The sequence below is a fragment of the Microcaecilia unicolor genome, chromosome 1 (genome assembly GCF_901765095.1).
Source record: "Microcaecilia unicolor chromosome 1, aMicUni1.1, whole genome shotgun sequence".
NCBI lineage: Eukaryota > Metazoa > Chordata > Amphibia > Gymnophiona > Siphonopidae > Microcaecilia > Microcaecilia unicolor.
The window spans coordinates 43,821,835-43,837,945 of record NC_044031.1 but is presented as its reverse complement, the minus strand read 5'-3'; the positions used below and the strand labels follow the sequence as shown (position 1 = coordinate 43,837,945).

At 46.9% G+C, this 16,111-nt stretch overlaps 1 protein-coding gene across 1 annotated transcript in view; it reads right to left on the bottom strand.

Moving 5' to 3' along the window:
* SMARCC1 (SWI/SNF related, matrix associated, actin dependent regulator of chromatin subfamily c member 1) overlaps positions 1–16,111 on the bottom strand; it is a 542,893-nt gene that overhangs the window by 457,994 nt on the left and 68,788 nt on the right. Inside the window, 1 exon segment of the mRNA XM_030196622.1 lies at positions 5,532–5,601. Coding sequence (XP_030052482.1) covers positions 5,532–5,601 — 70 coding nt within the window.

The following is a 16,111-nucleotide window of genomic DNA, read 5'->3' as shown; positions in this document are numbered from 1 at the left end:
CCTTCTTCCACCAATGTAGGGATACGTTTAGTTTGCAATGGTCAGTCCAAGGTGTCTCTGTCCATTTTGTATTTGTTATTGTTAGGTTCTGGTCTGTTGAGAATTTGTGTGAGATGAGATCAAGTGTGTGTCCTTTGACATGGGTTGCTTGCATTGTGGCCATTTGAGATCGCATAAAACGAGAAATTCCTTACATTCTCGTGCATTGATAAGAGTTCGGGTCTTCTAAGTGAAGGTTGATGTCTCCTAGTACAAAACACAAACAAAAAAAAACCAAGGTGCTCTTACAATCCAAAATATGCAGTGCAATTTCATCTTCGCAGACGTGAGGTTTTTGAAAAAAAACGTTGGCAGAACAACTGACTGGTTAAGATGGAACTCTGATGCTACCTTAGAAATGAACTTAGGATGCACATGGACTGAAGTAATCACCACCAGAGGTATAACCTTCAAGGCTAGAGGTTCAAAAGGAGTTTTCATCAGCAGGAATAAAACACAGAGGTCCCTTAATACTGGAGGAGGCTTTGATACAAGCAAGCCTCACATAAACTGAACTTAAGGCCAAACAAAGATGAGCTAATATTTTACCTGATGATGGTAAGCACCAATTGCAATAAGGAGAACCCTAATAAAGTTGGTCTTGAGACCTAGATATAGAAGGTATTAAAGTAGTTTTTGTATAGGACAAGAAAACAAATCTAAAGAATTGCCCTCACATCAGACCAAAAACCTCTTCCATTTAAAACTAAGACCTAGCAGAAACTCTTCTGGAAGTCAATAGCACTTGAGACACTGACAGGCAAGTTCAATGAATCCACTATTACCCTTTTAATGCCTCAAACTGTGATGGATATGGATTGAAAGTCAGGATGTAGAAGGGTCCCCTGATCTTGAGTAACTGGAGTTGAAAAACACTCCAGTCTCCAAGGTTCTCTGAAGGAAAGCTCCAGGAGAACTGGGAACCATATCTATCTCAGCCACTAAAAGGCAATCACAATCATGGTTCATCAATCCTGCTTGGATTTAAGAAGAGTTTTCACAATGAGAGGTTATTGAAAGGCATGCAAAAACGCGGCCTCACCCACATAGGGGAAGAAGGCATCCAAAGCTAGCCTTCCATATATTCCTAGTCTGGAAAATAACTGATGGCATTTTTTTGTTGATGTGCTGATTGGCAAAAAGGTCTATCAAGTGGGTATCCCCACTCTCCAAAGATGATCTGGGCAACACACACATCCAAAGGCGACTCATGAAGTTTAAGAACTCTGTCCACCACACAATTGTTTTTAACCACCAAATACACAATTCTGAGGTACATCTTGTGCAAAATATCCCACTTCCACATTCTGCTTCTCGACACAAGAATTACAAACCTGTCCCTCCTCCCGGTTGATGTAGTACAATAATCTGATTGGCTAAGCGATCTCAAAGTCTTTAGACAGGGTCCACTGAGCTTCCCTCAAACTGAGGTGTGCCATGGGTGTTAAGTGAGCTGTGGAGGCCATATGTCCCAGTATCTTCAACATCTAATCAGCTTATACCTAGATGACCATTTTGTACTTCCTCTACCACAGACATGAGTGTCAATATCATCTGCTGTGGAAGAAATGCTGACACTTGGGTCCTATGAATCCTAATTTTGTATGAGGGGCTGACCTGCAACTAGGGATAGTTTATGACAAAGTCTAACCAGCTCTACAACCAAATGATCATGCACATGGATTCTTTTGCTCCTTCCTCTGATGGGTGATTGATGTACACCCCAAGTCTGAATACAGATGCTGCAATAACTTCTATGCACTTTGGAATCACCCTTGCTGCTGAAGCAAGGCCAAATGGCAGTATGCAGCACTGGTAGTAGTGTTTTCCTACAATAAATCTCAGACACTTCCTGTAATTTGGATGTATCTGTATGTGTATACAAGCAACCTTAAAGTCCACAAAGTATAACCACCTCATCAATGTCGCTTTCGGCCCCTAACCATTGTACCTCTAACCAGGAAATCTAGACTGTTCAATCTTGATTGACTGCACTTTTTGTCCTTTAGATTGTAAGCTCCTTTGAGCAGGGACTGTCCTTCTTTGTTAATTGTACAGCGCTGCGCAACCCTGGGCGCAGACGCGAGACCAAAGGGCAGTACACAGTACTGAAAGTGCCGAGTTCCCAATCGAAATCGAAGATACTTCCAGTGAGCTGGGAGTATCGAGATGTGGGTATAGGCGTTGTTTAAATCCAGAGAGCATAGCCAATCGTTTTCCTGAATCATGGGAAGAAGGGTGCACAGGGAAACCATCCTGAACTTTTCTCGGGCTAGGAATTTGTTCAGGGCCCTTAGGTCTAGGATGGGATGCATTCATTCCCCACTGCTTTCTTTTGCACAAGGAAGTACCTGGAATAGAATCCCAGCCCTTCTTCCCCTGGTGGAACGGGCTCGACTGAACCGGCCTTTAGAAGGGCGGAGAAATCCTCTACAAGTACCTGCTTATGCTGGGAGCTGTAAGAATGAGCTCCCAGTGGGCAATTTGGAGATTTGGATTCCAGATTGAGGGTGTATCCTCACCGGACTATTTGAAGAACCCACCAATCGGAGGTTATGAGAGGCCACCTTTGGTGAAAAAATATCAACCTCCCTCTGACCGGCAAGTCGTCCGGCATGGACACTTTTTCCGAGGCTACGCTGCACTGGAGCCAGTCAAAAGCCCAACCCTTGCTTTTGCTGCGGAGCCGCAGGGGCCTTAGGTGCACACCTTTGACGGAAACAAACACGCTGGGACTGAGCCTGGACTGCCAAGAAGCAGGAGTGTACCTACACCTATTATAGGAATAGGGAGCACTCCTCTTCCCTCCAAAAAACCTAGATGAGGAGGTGGTAGCATTAGACGCCCAGCGGGAGAGAGAATCCATAGCATTATGGTGCTTCTTGATCTGATCGACCAAATCCTCTACTTTTTCGCCAAAAATGTTACCCCCCCCCCCCCCCGGCAAGGAACATCCGCCATTCGCTGCTGGGTCTTATGATCCAGGTCAGAGACGCACAGCCATTAGAGTCTACGCATCACTATACCTTGAGTAGCTACTCGGGATGCCACATCAAAAGTGTCGTAAGTACCCCTGTCCAGGAATTTGACACGCCTTCTGCTGCCTGACCACCTGGTGAAAAGGTTCGGCGAGCTCAGGAGGAAGTGCTTCGACCAAACTGGACAGTTGCCTCACCGAGTTCCGCAAGTGGATGCTCGTGTACAGCTGGTATGTCTGAATCTTGGTTGCGAGCATAGCGGCCTCATACGTCTTTCATCCAAAAGAATCCAAGCGGCACAGAGGTCGGGGACCTCACCACAGGCGATGGACCAGATGCCGCTTCAACAGATTGTGCAGAAAGGCGCAAGCACCCCTGGCACCGAAGTAGACTGGCGCAGCAATCCCTCCAGAAGCTCTGGAAGAAGGGCCCTGATGCGCTCGAAAGCCTCCATCGGAAAAGGCTGCGAGGCCGGTGCAGAAGCCGGTGGCAGAATCTGTGGGGGCTCGAGAGCTGGTACCAGGCTGCCAGAAGACCGACACATCGGCACCTCCTGTATAAAGGGTGAGCGGTCCTCTCGGCGCTGACGCTTCTCGGGTGCCGAATCCCTCGGCTCCCCGGAGCTCTCGGTACTGCGCATGAAAGGAGATCGATGACGGTGTTTCTTAGCCTTCGCTCAACGCCTGTCGAGACTCCTCGGTACTGAAGAGGAGGACGTGGAATCCTCACGCCTCCTAGGGGCCGGGTCCGACCGGGGGGGCCTGCATAGCAGCAGGCCTCGAGACAGGAGGTCACCCACTCGATGCCTCGCTGCTCCCAGTGTGATGTGGTCGTTCGGCAGCCATTACCTGCGCTTTCGAAGTCGATGCTTCCCTTGACGTCGATGTCGCCAACCTCGGTACCGATGCCGACGTCGAAGGACTGGACCAATAGCAAAAAGTTTTCTCGTTGAGCCTCCTGAGACACTTGGGTCCATTTTTTCATTAAACGACACAGCTTACAAGCAGCTGGTAGATGATCGGGCCCAAGGCACTGGAGACACCACATGTGGGGGTTGGTATCCGAGAAGGTCCGATTGCACCGAGTACAACGTTTGAAGCCGCTGGGAGTCCTCGATGACATGGACAGAAAAACTGTGTTTGCGAAATCAAAGGACGCGATTATGCCAATTAGAAAGGCACAAAAAGGGAAGAACAAACCCGGCCATGCGGCCTAAAAGAAAAGAAACAAACCCAGTGACTAAAACTAAGTAAAATAAAGGAACTACTCTACTTTTTTTTTTTTATGTTGTACAAAGATGTAAAGAAAAAGAAAAGAAGCAATCACGTACAGACTGTACCTGGGCTGAGAGGAACACAGCGAAAATCAAAACCGTGTCATCTCAAACGCGGAGAAAAAAAATACTGAGGGACTTACACGACGGGCAGAAAACCGGTCCGCGCATGTACACTGCGCTCCGCTTGCGCGCCAGAAGACTGTAGAAGATTTTTTGAGATATTGCTAGCAAAACTTCTGATCCTGGGCCGATGTGGACGTCGACCCAAGTGTGAGAACAAGCAGCCTGCTTGTCCTCGGAGAAACTGGTTTACATATTATATATAGGTGCTTATTGTGTACCTGGCGCAACAGATTAAGTGACTTGCCCAGAGACACAAGGAGCTGCAGTGGGAATCAAACCCGGTTCCCCTGATTCTCAAGCCACTGCACTAACCACTAGGTGGCTACTCCACTTAATCATGAGGCCAACTTCTATGAAGTAGCTCATCCTGAAGAACAGATGTAGTTTCAAAAATTCATACACATCTTGTAATCATAATTCGCAAAAAAATCCACTTTACCACTGGGAATTTAACATACTATGAATTTATCTAAAGTATGTAAGGGGGGGGGGGGGGGGGGGGATGGAGTAAATCTTCTACAAGCTACCTAATGCAAGGTATTTTCTATATGCCAGGGTATATTTATAAACAAGTCTGGGCTGCAGGTTTTTGTTTTGTTTTAACAAGGCATGCATATGAACTGACAATATGCAAGTGAATTTTGTCTGCACAGGAACTACTGAAAAAGCAGACAACATACCCACCGCTGAGACCAACTATCAAGTACACCTTATCTCTGTAGGATCCATGCACCATATTTTTTCAAAATTAGAGCAAATGAAGAATTCAATATAATAGCAAACTAGCATCCGACAAACTACAAGATTCATTCTTTAGAAGTCAAATAATGGAAACCTTTGAACCACTATCAGCAATTATGTGAGTGTGAAATACCAGAAAATCAAGCAAGCAGAGTGCTATAATGACCACTGAAAAGCAAGTGAAAATTAGAACAGGAACTTACAGGAGTACAGATTTTGTTTTGTTATCACCTTACACCCACCCACTTTAGACTGAACAGCACAAGCATGAATGCAACAAGTCAGAAAGCGCAAATCAGATAACCTTTTTCTACTTGCTCATAGTATTGCCCAGCACTGAAAAATCAGAAAGTCAAGTTTCTGTCCAAACTCACCATCAACCAGTGAGGTAGGAATGGGGTAAACATGGTGCGAGGCTTTTGACTTCTCATCAGTGACTGTTCCCTAAACGAGTAAAAGTAAGGATTGGGGAGAGATGGGGAGAAAACATATGAAAAATCACAAGGGTTTAAAAACTACTGCATTTGCTATTCTGGAAACGGGTCTAGGAAATCTTTTGCATACAGTAATTCAGTGTGCTTTAAAAATAAAGATCAGAGGAATACAACAGTTAACATATCAGGTTTAAGATAGGTCTTGACAAACTTTGCTAGAATCTAGAGGCCAGCCCAAAAACCTAGGAGCCACACTTGGAAGAAATGCAATTTTTATTTAGTTATGCACATTTATAAATTGTACACCCATAATGTACTCAAGGTGTACAGCAAGCTATTACAGTAGAAGGGAAGGAGTGAATAAAAAGCTATTGCTCTCCCCATCTCCCACCTATCTACATTGTATCTGGTAATGGGGGGAAAGGCTAAAGCTGCAGCTAATAATAGCTGTTGAAGGGGTACACCCCACCCTCCTACCCCCAGCAGTCACAGTCTTAGCCTCTCTCCATTGCCCACCTGTCCCCAGCAACTGCAGTTTTAACCTCCCCTCAACTGCTCATCCACCCCTTTCCAACAACCACAGCGTAAAGCCACTCTTCATCACCTACCTAGCCACCCCAGCAGCCATAGTGTCACATCCCTGCCCCACATGCTACAACTAAGGGCGCTTTGCTGCTAAGGGGTGAGGGGAAGACATCTTGACTGGTAAGTTGTATAATGTCAGCAAAACCTGCAGTCTTGATTATAACCATCTATCATCCTCATCATGTTTGGTTGCCTATATGGTTGGCATGGTGGAGACTTGGCAACCAGAATTTTAGCACAGGTAACTGGGGTGCAAGGTGAGTGCGCCATAGGGATGCTGTGGAGTGGGGACAGAGCAAGATGAGTGCGCGCTATGGTGGTGGGGGGGCAGAGCAAGGTGAGAGCGCGCTATGGTGGTGGGGGGGCAGAGCAAGCTGAGAGCGCGCTATGGTGGGGGGGGGGCAGAGCAAGGTGAGTGTGCAATGGTGGGGGGGCAGAGCAAGGTGAGTGTGCAATGGTGGGGGGCAGAGCAAGGTGAGTGTGCAATGGTGGGGGGGCAGAGCAAGGTGAGTGTGCAATGGTGAGGGGGCAGAGCAAGGTGAGTGTGCAATGGTGGGGGGGCAGAGCAAGGTGAGTGTGCAATGGTGGGGGGCAGAGCAAGGTGAGTGCGCAATGGTGGTGGTGGGGCAGAGCAAGGTGAGTGCGCAATGGTGGTGGTGGGGCAGAGCAAGGTGAGTGTGCAATGGTGGGGGGGCAGAGCAAGGTGAGTGCGCAATGGTGGTGGTGGGGCAGAGCAAGGTGAGTGCGCAATGGTGGTGGTGGGGCAGAGCAAGTTGAGTGCACTATTGGAAGGTAGAGCAAATTGAGAACACCATAGCAACAGAGCAAGGTGAACACATGCCCTGGAATTTGATGGGAGCAGTGCAAGCTAAGTGTGCCATGGAGATGGGAGGAGGGGCAGAAAATGCAGAGTGCGCCACTGGTGTGCGGAAAGATAAAGCTTGAGGGTATGCCATGAGGGAGGGTGGGGGAGAGATACAATGATAGCTAGGAAGAAGAGGAGAAAGAAAAGAAAGTATGTGCCTGGAGGAGGGAGAATGAAAGGTGGCAGTACTGCTTGTGGTAGAAGACTTCTGGGGAAGAGAGAATTAGAAGTCTTGCTGGGAGTTGGGGAGAGAACTGCAGTTGGAGTGGGATATGGAATGGGAAAAAGCTGGAGGGAATTTCAGGCCTCATAGGAAATTCAGCGGCAAAAAAAAAAAAAAAAAAAACACAACACTACAAATAATCAATGCAGAATTTTTAAATTGTGTGCAAAACTTCAAAACTTTGTACAGAATTCCTCCAGGAATAACGATACATCAGGGTTCTTAACGTGAGGTCAATAGACATCAGGGGGTCCATGAACTTGGATGGAAAAAAAATTACTATTAATTTAAGAACATAAGAACAAAAGAACATAAGCTTTGCCATACTGGGAGAGACAGAAGGTCCATCAATCCCAGTGTCCTGTTTCCAACAGTGGCCAATTCAGGTCACAAGTACCTGGCGAGATCCCAGAACAGTAAAACAGATTTTATGCTGCTTATCCTAGAATATGCAGTGGATTTTCCAATGTCAATCTTAATACAGTGCAATCCGCTTAAGTGCAAGGGTCTGGGACCAAAGAAATGCATGCAGTTAACCGGAGCATGCACTTAACCGTTGTGACCCAAAGAAGCTTGACATCTGATAAACATATGTACAGTACTGTTTATTATACGTACAGTATACAGTCTCCGTTAACTGACATTAGGCTTACTTGAAGTAATCAGTCATAGTCCCCTGTACAATTTTGTGTCTGTGAGTTCCACAGACTACGTCTGCCAGACGGTAAAAACTGTCATAGCACTGACATCCAGTGGCCTCCAGATAGGCCCGCACGATGTTGAGACTCTCCAGCGCTCTTGCAAAAGTGACAGGTTCTTGAATTTCATCAGCATGTGCTCATTTCATCATGTTTCATCATCAGCCATTGCCTGCGTGTAGGCACATATCTCGACATCAGTGCTGTAGTCAGCTGTGTGTAGATCGTAATCAACAGCTACGTAAATGATGAAACTCCTCTTCAGTATCACCGGCTGGGATGTCAATAACCTGTTCATCTGACGTGTTTGCAACAGCTGCATCTGTTTCATCCCCCTCCACATCCTTAACAAAGCTTGCCTGCTTGTAGCAGTTCACAATGGTTGCCTGTGTAACATGATTCTAGGCTTCTTCCTGCATATGTAGGGAATCCAACAGTGATAGATTACGAGCCAGTTCAACAGTACGTTTATCTTTGCCAGTCTGGTCATCCATAACGCTCAGACGACGTAGCACAAGAGCCTGATAATGTTTTTTTGAAATTGGCTATTATGCCCTGATCCATAGGTTGGATCAGAGAGGTAGTGTTTGGTGGCAGGAAGACCACCTTGACGTCAGACAGCCTGACATCATCACTGTGTGCAGCACATTATCACAAAGCAGCAAAATCTGATGCTTTTGTGCCCGCATTCTAGTGTCTAACTTCTTTAGCCACTGCTTCCAAATTTCCCCAGTCATCCATGAATTTGCGTTAGCCTCGTATGACACAAGAAGTTGCTTAACATTCTTGAAGCAACGGGGCTGTTTGCTCTTTCCAATGACGAGTGGTTCCAACTTCTCACTCTCATCCATATTGCAGCAAAGGAAGATCGTCAGTTGTCCTTCGACATTTTACATCCTATAGTTTTGGTTTGTTTGAATGCAAGTGTTCCATCAGGAATCACTCGCCAGTAGAGACCGTTTTCGTCAGCACTGAAAATGTCACGAAGTGCAAACTCGTTCAAGATGGTAGGAAGAACTGAAACAACCCAATTTTCAGCACCAAAGTCATCAGCGTCTTGTTTTTCACCATGCTGTTTCTTGAATTTTATGTTGCTCCTCTCCTTCCATCTTTCCAACCATCCAATAGTGGATCCGAAAGGGGCGTGACAGTGGGCGTGACATGTGTCCTCTTTTTCAGAGGACAGAAAATGGTAACCCTACTCAGTAGTAACTCCTGATGAAGGCCTTTGGAACCGAAACACAGTCTATATAGATTAACTTGACTGAGACTTGTTTTATTAAATATACCTTTTCGACCTGTGAAGGAAATATTTTTTCAGTCAAAGAATAGTTAAGCTGTGGAACTCATTGCTGAAGGATGTGGTAACAACAGTTAACATATCTTGGTTTAAAAAAAGGTTGAACGAGTTCCTGGAGGTAAAGTCCATAGTCTGTTACTGAGATGGATTTGAGGTAACCAACTGCATGCCCTGGGATTGGGAGCATAGAATGCCACTACTAATTGGGATTTTGCCAAGGACTTGTGAGCTGGATTGGCCACTGCTGGAAGCACGATGGGCTAGATGGACCATTGGTCTGACCCAGTATGGTTATTCTTATGTTTTTATCTCAACACAGGTTGACTTTAACAAAAAAATTAAACAGCAGCCTGCCATGCAAGCCAGAAAACAATTCTTTTTCATTTTTGTCCCCCCTCCCCTCCCCTTTTCTTTTTGTTTTGTTTTAAAGTAACAAGGAAACTAAAAATCATAAATTTGGGCCTTAGCAGGGACTGGAGTTTATTCAGATCTCAAACATTCTGCAGATTGGTTTGACCAATCATGTTGGGAATGAATCCCCTGGATTTTCCTTTTCTGGAGGCAGGCCTGGCATATTTGGCAGATGGCCTCTATGACTTGCTTAGGGCTTCAGCAAAACAGATGTCCCTGGTGGTTTCTGCAAGGTACTCCCCTATGGCTCAGGAACTGGGCAGCAGATGTAGCTTTGTAGTCCACCAAGCTTCTCTTTAGAGGTAAACTTCTGTTTAGAGAAGACTTAGGGAAGCTGCTTAAGGACTTAGGAGAATCTGAGTCCCATCGTTTGCTGAAGAACACGAATAAATCCTCTTATCGTTCCTCTCAGTCTTATTCCTGTTTTCAAGATTCCAAAAAGTACAGGCCAGGGTGATCTTCAGGCTTCTGCAGATCTTTTTAACATAAGGAGTCATGCTTTCATTCAGACAAGATGGCGGGGGTGGGGGGGGGGGGGGTTAGTCCATGCGGGCATCCAATGCTGCCCAACCCTTTCAAAGAAGGTATCCAGGGTATCTTCTCAAATATTCTTATCAAAGGTTGACTTTCTGGTTTTTTTGTTTTTGTTTTTTTTTTTTGGGGGGGGGGGGGGTGGTTTATGAGAAGTGGACCCACATCACTTCAGCCCAAAGAGTTATGGAAATTAAACGGGATGGATACAAGTGGAAGTTCACCTAGTCTCTCAAATTTCTTCTTGGAATCTACTTGCTGTGTGCCAGCCAAAAAGGTGGTGGTGCAGGACACCTTACAAGCCCTGATGAACTGAGGCATCATTGTGCCTGTTCCAGGAGGAAAAGGGTATGGGTAGATCCTGCATCTACTTTCTGGTATCCAAGAAAGAGGGATCCTTTCATCCCATTCTCAACCTAAAGCATGTGAACAAGACGCTCCGGGTCACGCACTTCAGGACGGCGACTATTCTAGCATTAATCTCTTTGGTCCAACCAGATGAATTTCTCACCTCCCTGGCCCTCAAGACGACCTATTTTCACATTCTGATTTGGCCTCCCCATCACCATCTTGGCTTGGCATTTTCAGTTCTGAGTCATGCATTTTGGCATTTCCACGGCTCCCAGAACCTTCTCCAAAGTTACAGTGGTGGCAGCAGCATATCTCCCATGAATGGGCTCATCAGAGCCTCTTATGAAGGCAGTCCAGATACAACCACAAGGGTAGTCAGTCCTGGTGTTGGATGGTCAACTCATCCAAGAGCTATCTGTTTCCTTTCAGTCTATCGAGTATTTTGGTGTCATCCTACAATTACAGTCAAAAATTAAACTACATTTAAGCCTTCCCTCTCCTCATGTTTCGGATTACATGCAAGTGCTGGGCTCAACAGTGGTGACCTTGGATGTGGTTACCTGGGCTAGAGTGAACTTGAGGCTGCTTCAGGCCTCTCTCCTCCGTCCCCAATACATCAGGAATATGGTGTCATCATCCTCTGGACTTATCAGGAAAGGAGGAGTATGGCTTGGTGGCTCAATCAGTCCAACCTACTCCAGGGGAACTCACTGGCAACTCATGACTGGCTTGTGGTCACCACAGACATTAGTCTTGCGAGCTGAGGTGGTTATTGCTTCCATCTCATGGTCCAAGGCAGATGGTCTCCGGTAGAGGACGCCTGGCAGATCAATCTGGAGATCAGGGCGATTTCTCAGGCTCTGGAGAGGCCTTTGCTCCAACCTTTCATTGGTGACTTGTCTGAATTCTGTTGGACAATGCAACGTTGGTTGCTTATGTCATCAAGTAAAGAAGCACTCCTAGAATTAGAAGCTCATCTCCTCTTCCTTTGAGCAGAAAATCTGTAGCTACTCTCAGCAGTTCACATTGATGGGACCCCGAATAAGCAGGCAGATCTTCTCACATTGGGAGAACTGAATCAAACATTTTCACACATAATGGGGCTCCAGGTCAAGGATCTGATGTCAAGGAAAAGTAACACCAAACTCCCGAATTTCTTTGGTCATCAAAGGAATTACAGCTCCCAAGGTGTGGATGCTCTCCTCCAAGCATGGCAACTAGACAAATCTCCTGCGTTTCCTTCCTGGCCAGAGAGAGCCCCACGCCTGCCAGAAGTTGAAGGCAGCACAGACTGCTAATCAGCTTTGGAATTCCCTCTCAAAGTTTTGCCCTGGGCCTCAGTCATAACCATTATTAAAATGGACTTGGGGGAAATCCACTGCCTATGTTTAGGATAAGCAGCATAAAATATATTGTACTGTTATGGGATCTTGCCAGGTACTTGTAACCTGTACTGGCAACTGTTGGAAACAGGATTCTGAGCTTGATGAACCTTCCGTCTGTCCCAGTATGGCAACACTTATGTCTTACACTGGTTCTATACATTGCAAAAACTGACTTATTCAATCACTGGAATAAATCATTTCTTCTTTATAATTTTGTTGTCTGGTCATTTTTTTCTTCTAATTGTGTTGTCCCAGTCTCTAGTTTCTGTATTCTCCTGCCTTCTCTTAATTCTCCTTCCAGTATGTCTTGCCTATTTGACATCTGTACTCTCTCCATGTCCACCATCAATATTTTCTTTGTATCCATGTCCTTATCCTCCTCCATAGCAAGTATCTCCCCCATTCCTTCCCTCATGCCCCACATCCCTTCCGTGTCAATAATCTTCCCGATTCCATTCCCTCATGTCCAGCACCCCCTCTCTAGCCTCCCTCCCTCCAACCCAATCCAGTTCCTTCTCTATTTCCCTATCCTCCTATTTATCTTTATTTCGAATTCCCCTCCCCTAGTGCTCTAGCATATTTCCTCTAGGTCTACCCCCCCCCCCCCCCAAGCAGCATCCTTCTCTGAAGCACCACTAACCCTTCACCTGAGGCTGTAATCTGACCATCCAAAGACCTGCAGTAGTGATATGAAAATCAGAAGGCAGTGTGGGATTTCCTACTCACTTGTGCACTAACAGCTCTACAGTGTCCTACCCCCACAAAACCAGGAAGTCTGTGTCCTATGGGTGGGTCGCTGCAGAGCCATCAGCACACACATGGCTGAGAAGTCCTGTGCCACCTTCTAATTTTGACATCACTATACAAATCTTCGAATGGCCTGGGGGAAACTATGGCAGCAGCACAGGAGGGAGGAAGCAGGGAGGGAGCGCTCCTGGAGTCTAGCAGTTGACAGAAAACCAGCACTTACAGTAGCTAGTTTTAATGGCTGGTTTTCTGTTCTCCCCTGTGAAAACTGGCCACTCCGGCTGCTCCTCAGTGGGCCTGAGGAGAAAAGTGGATGGCCTCAGGTCCTCCCAAGGCCTACCCCCTTGAGTAGAACAAAATTAGGATAAATCGTTGTTTTATTTATGACCAGAAAATACTTGGAATAAAGTTTCTACCTCCTTTCCCCTGGTGGGAAAAGTTCCACTGTACTGGACTCCCAGAATAACAGTTCCTTGATAACAAGATGTTGGGGAAAAAAACTGTATGTAAGGCATCAAAATTTCTGCTCTTCTGACTGGTCGTAAACTCAAAGCTTAACAGAATGGGGCTGAATTTGCTGGGGAAAGGGGGGAAACAGGAGAAGTCACAAAGTTCGAAAAATAGAAGTTGCTTACCTGTAACGGTAGTTCTCCTTGAACAGATGATCTTAGTAAACATAGTAGATGACGGCAGAAAAAGACCTGCACGGTCCATCCAGTCTGCCCAAGAAGATAAATTCATATGTGCTACTTTTTTATTTGTACTGTCCTCTTCAGTGCACAGACCGTATAAGTCTGGCCAGCCCTATCCCCGCCTCCCAACTACCAGCTCTGGCACAGACCGTATAAGTCTGCCCAGCACTATCCCTGCCTCCCACCACCGGCTCTGGCACAGACCGTATAAGTCTGCCCAGCACTAGTCCCGCCTCCCAACCACCAGCCCTAGCACAGACCATATAAGTCTGCCCAGCACTAGCCCCACCTCCCAACCACCAGCTCTGCCACACATCTTGCAGCCACACAAGTGAAGTGACTCTCCCGTGACGTCACTGACCCGAACCCGTAGAAAGCATGAAACAAAAAGTTATTTACATATGCTCTCGTGCAGATTCCCGCTCCCTGTAACAGTATAAAATGCCCACTGAGGCCGCCCCTTTCCAGTTAGTATAACAGCTGGCGGCAACGTCAGGGAGGGTTGGGAGGGATTGTGTGGCTGCAAGATCATCTGTCCAAGGAGAACTACCGTTACAGGTAAGCAACTTCTATTTCTCCCTGGACAGAGTATCTTGCAGCCACACAAGTGAAGACTCCCAAGCTACACAAGGTAACAGATTAAGAAACAATTCATGTCTATATAAAGAAAAAACTGGTACCTGTGTGAGAAGGAGGTGGTAGTTGACGCCTCATAGTATAGAAGACAATACGGCATGTCCAAAAACTGCATCAGCAGAGGAAGTTGTATCGATGCAATAATGCTTGGTAAAAGTGTGCATCGTTGACCATGTACACTTTCGCCTGCCTGTAGTTTTCAACCCCTCCTCTTACCGCAGTCTCACTGCTTCGCATCCTTTGAAGTTCACTCCATCCATCTATTCTACCCGCTGCCACTCAGAGTCGCAGTCATTTACCGCCCTCCTGATAAGTCCCTCCCCTCCTTCCTTACCAAATTCGATGCATGGCTCTCCGTTTTTCTTGAACCCTCGTCTCTGTCCCTCATTCTTGGAGACTTTAACATACACGCTGATGACCCATCCGACTCTTACGCTTCTCAGTTCCTCAATCTGACATTCTCCTTCAACCTCCAGCTGAGCTCCACCACCCCTACACTCACCAAACTGTCCATTGTCTTTACCTCGTCCTCTCCTCTACCTGCTCACCCTCCAACTTCTGCGCCTCAGCTCTTCCTCTCTCAGATCATCAACTGATCACCTTCACACTTCATCACCCTCCCCCTCAGTCCCACCCTACACTAACCACTACTTTCAGGAATCTCCAGGCCGTCGACCCTCCCACCTTATCCTCTAGTATCTCTAATCTCTTCCCCTCCATCATGTCCTCCGAGTCTGTCAACAAGGCTGTCTCCGCTTACAATGCCACTCTCTCCTCTGCTCTGGACACCCTTGCACCATCCATCTCCCAACCCACAAGGCGTACTAATCCCCAGTCCTGGCTGACCCCTTGCATCCAATACCTTCGCTCCTGCGCCCGTTCTGCTGCACGCCTCTGGAGGAAATCTCGCACCATACCGACATCATTCATTACAAATTCATGATATCCTCCTTCCAGTCCTCCCTATTCCTTGCCAAACAGGACTATTACACCCAATTGACTAATTCCCTCAGCTCCAACCCTCGTCGTCTCTTCGCCACCCTTAACTCTCTCCTCAAACTGCCCTCTGCTCCCACCCCCCACTCTCTCCCCAATCACTGGCTGACTACTTCCGCGACAAGGTACTGAAGATCAACCTCGAATTCACTACCAAACCACCTCCTCCTCCTCACCCTTTAACCCACTCCCTCAACCAACCAACCCAGGCATCCTTCTCCTCTTTTCCTAATATCACCGAAGAGGAAAGCGCCCAACTTCTTTCCTCTTCGAAATGCACCACCTGTTCCTCTGACCCCCATCCCCACCAACTTACTTAACACCATCTCTCCTACTGTCACCCCCCCATCTGTCATATCCTCAACCTCTCTCTCTCCACTGCAACTGTCCCTGACACCTTCAAGCATGCTGTAGTCACACCACTCCTCAAAAAACCATCACTAGACCCTACCTGTCCCTCCAACTACCGCCCCATCTCCCTCCTACCCTTCCTTTCCAAGATACTTGAACGCGCCGTTCATAGCCGCTGCCTTGATTTTCTCTCCTCTCATGCCATCCTCGATCCACTTCAATCCGGTTTTCACCCCCTACACTCGACAGAAACAGCACTCACTAAAGTCTGTAATGACCTGTTCATTGCCAAATCCAAAGGTCACTACTCCATCCTCATCCTCCTTGACCTATCCGCCGCTTTTGACACTGTCAATCATAATCTACTTCTTGCCGCACTGTCCTCATTTGGGTTCCAGGGCTCTGTCCTCTCCTGGTTCTCCTCTTATCTCTCCCACCGTACCTTCAAAGTACATTCTCATAGATCTTCCTCCACCCCCATCCCGCTCTCTGTTGGAGTTCCTCAGGGATCTGTCCTTGGACCCCTTCTTTTTTCAATCTACACCTCTTCCATGGGCTCACTGACCTCATCTCATGGTTTCCAGTATCATCTCTATGCTGACGCCTCCCAGCTTTCTCTCTCCACACCAGACATCACTGCCGAAACCCAGGCCAAGGTATCGGCCTGCTTGTCCGACATTGCTGCTTGGATGTCCAACCGCCACCTGAAACTGAACATGACCAAGACAGAGCTTATTGTCTTTCCACCC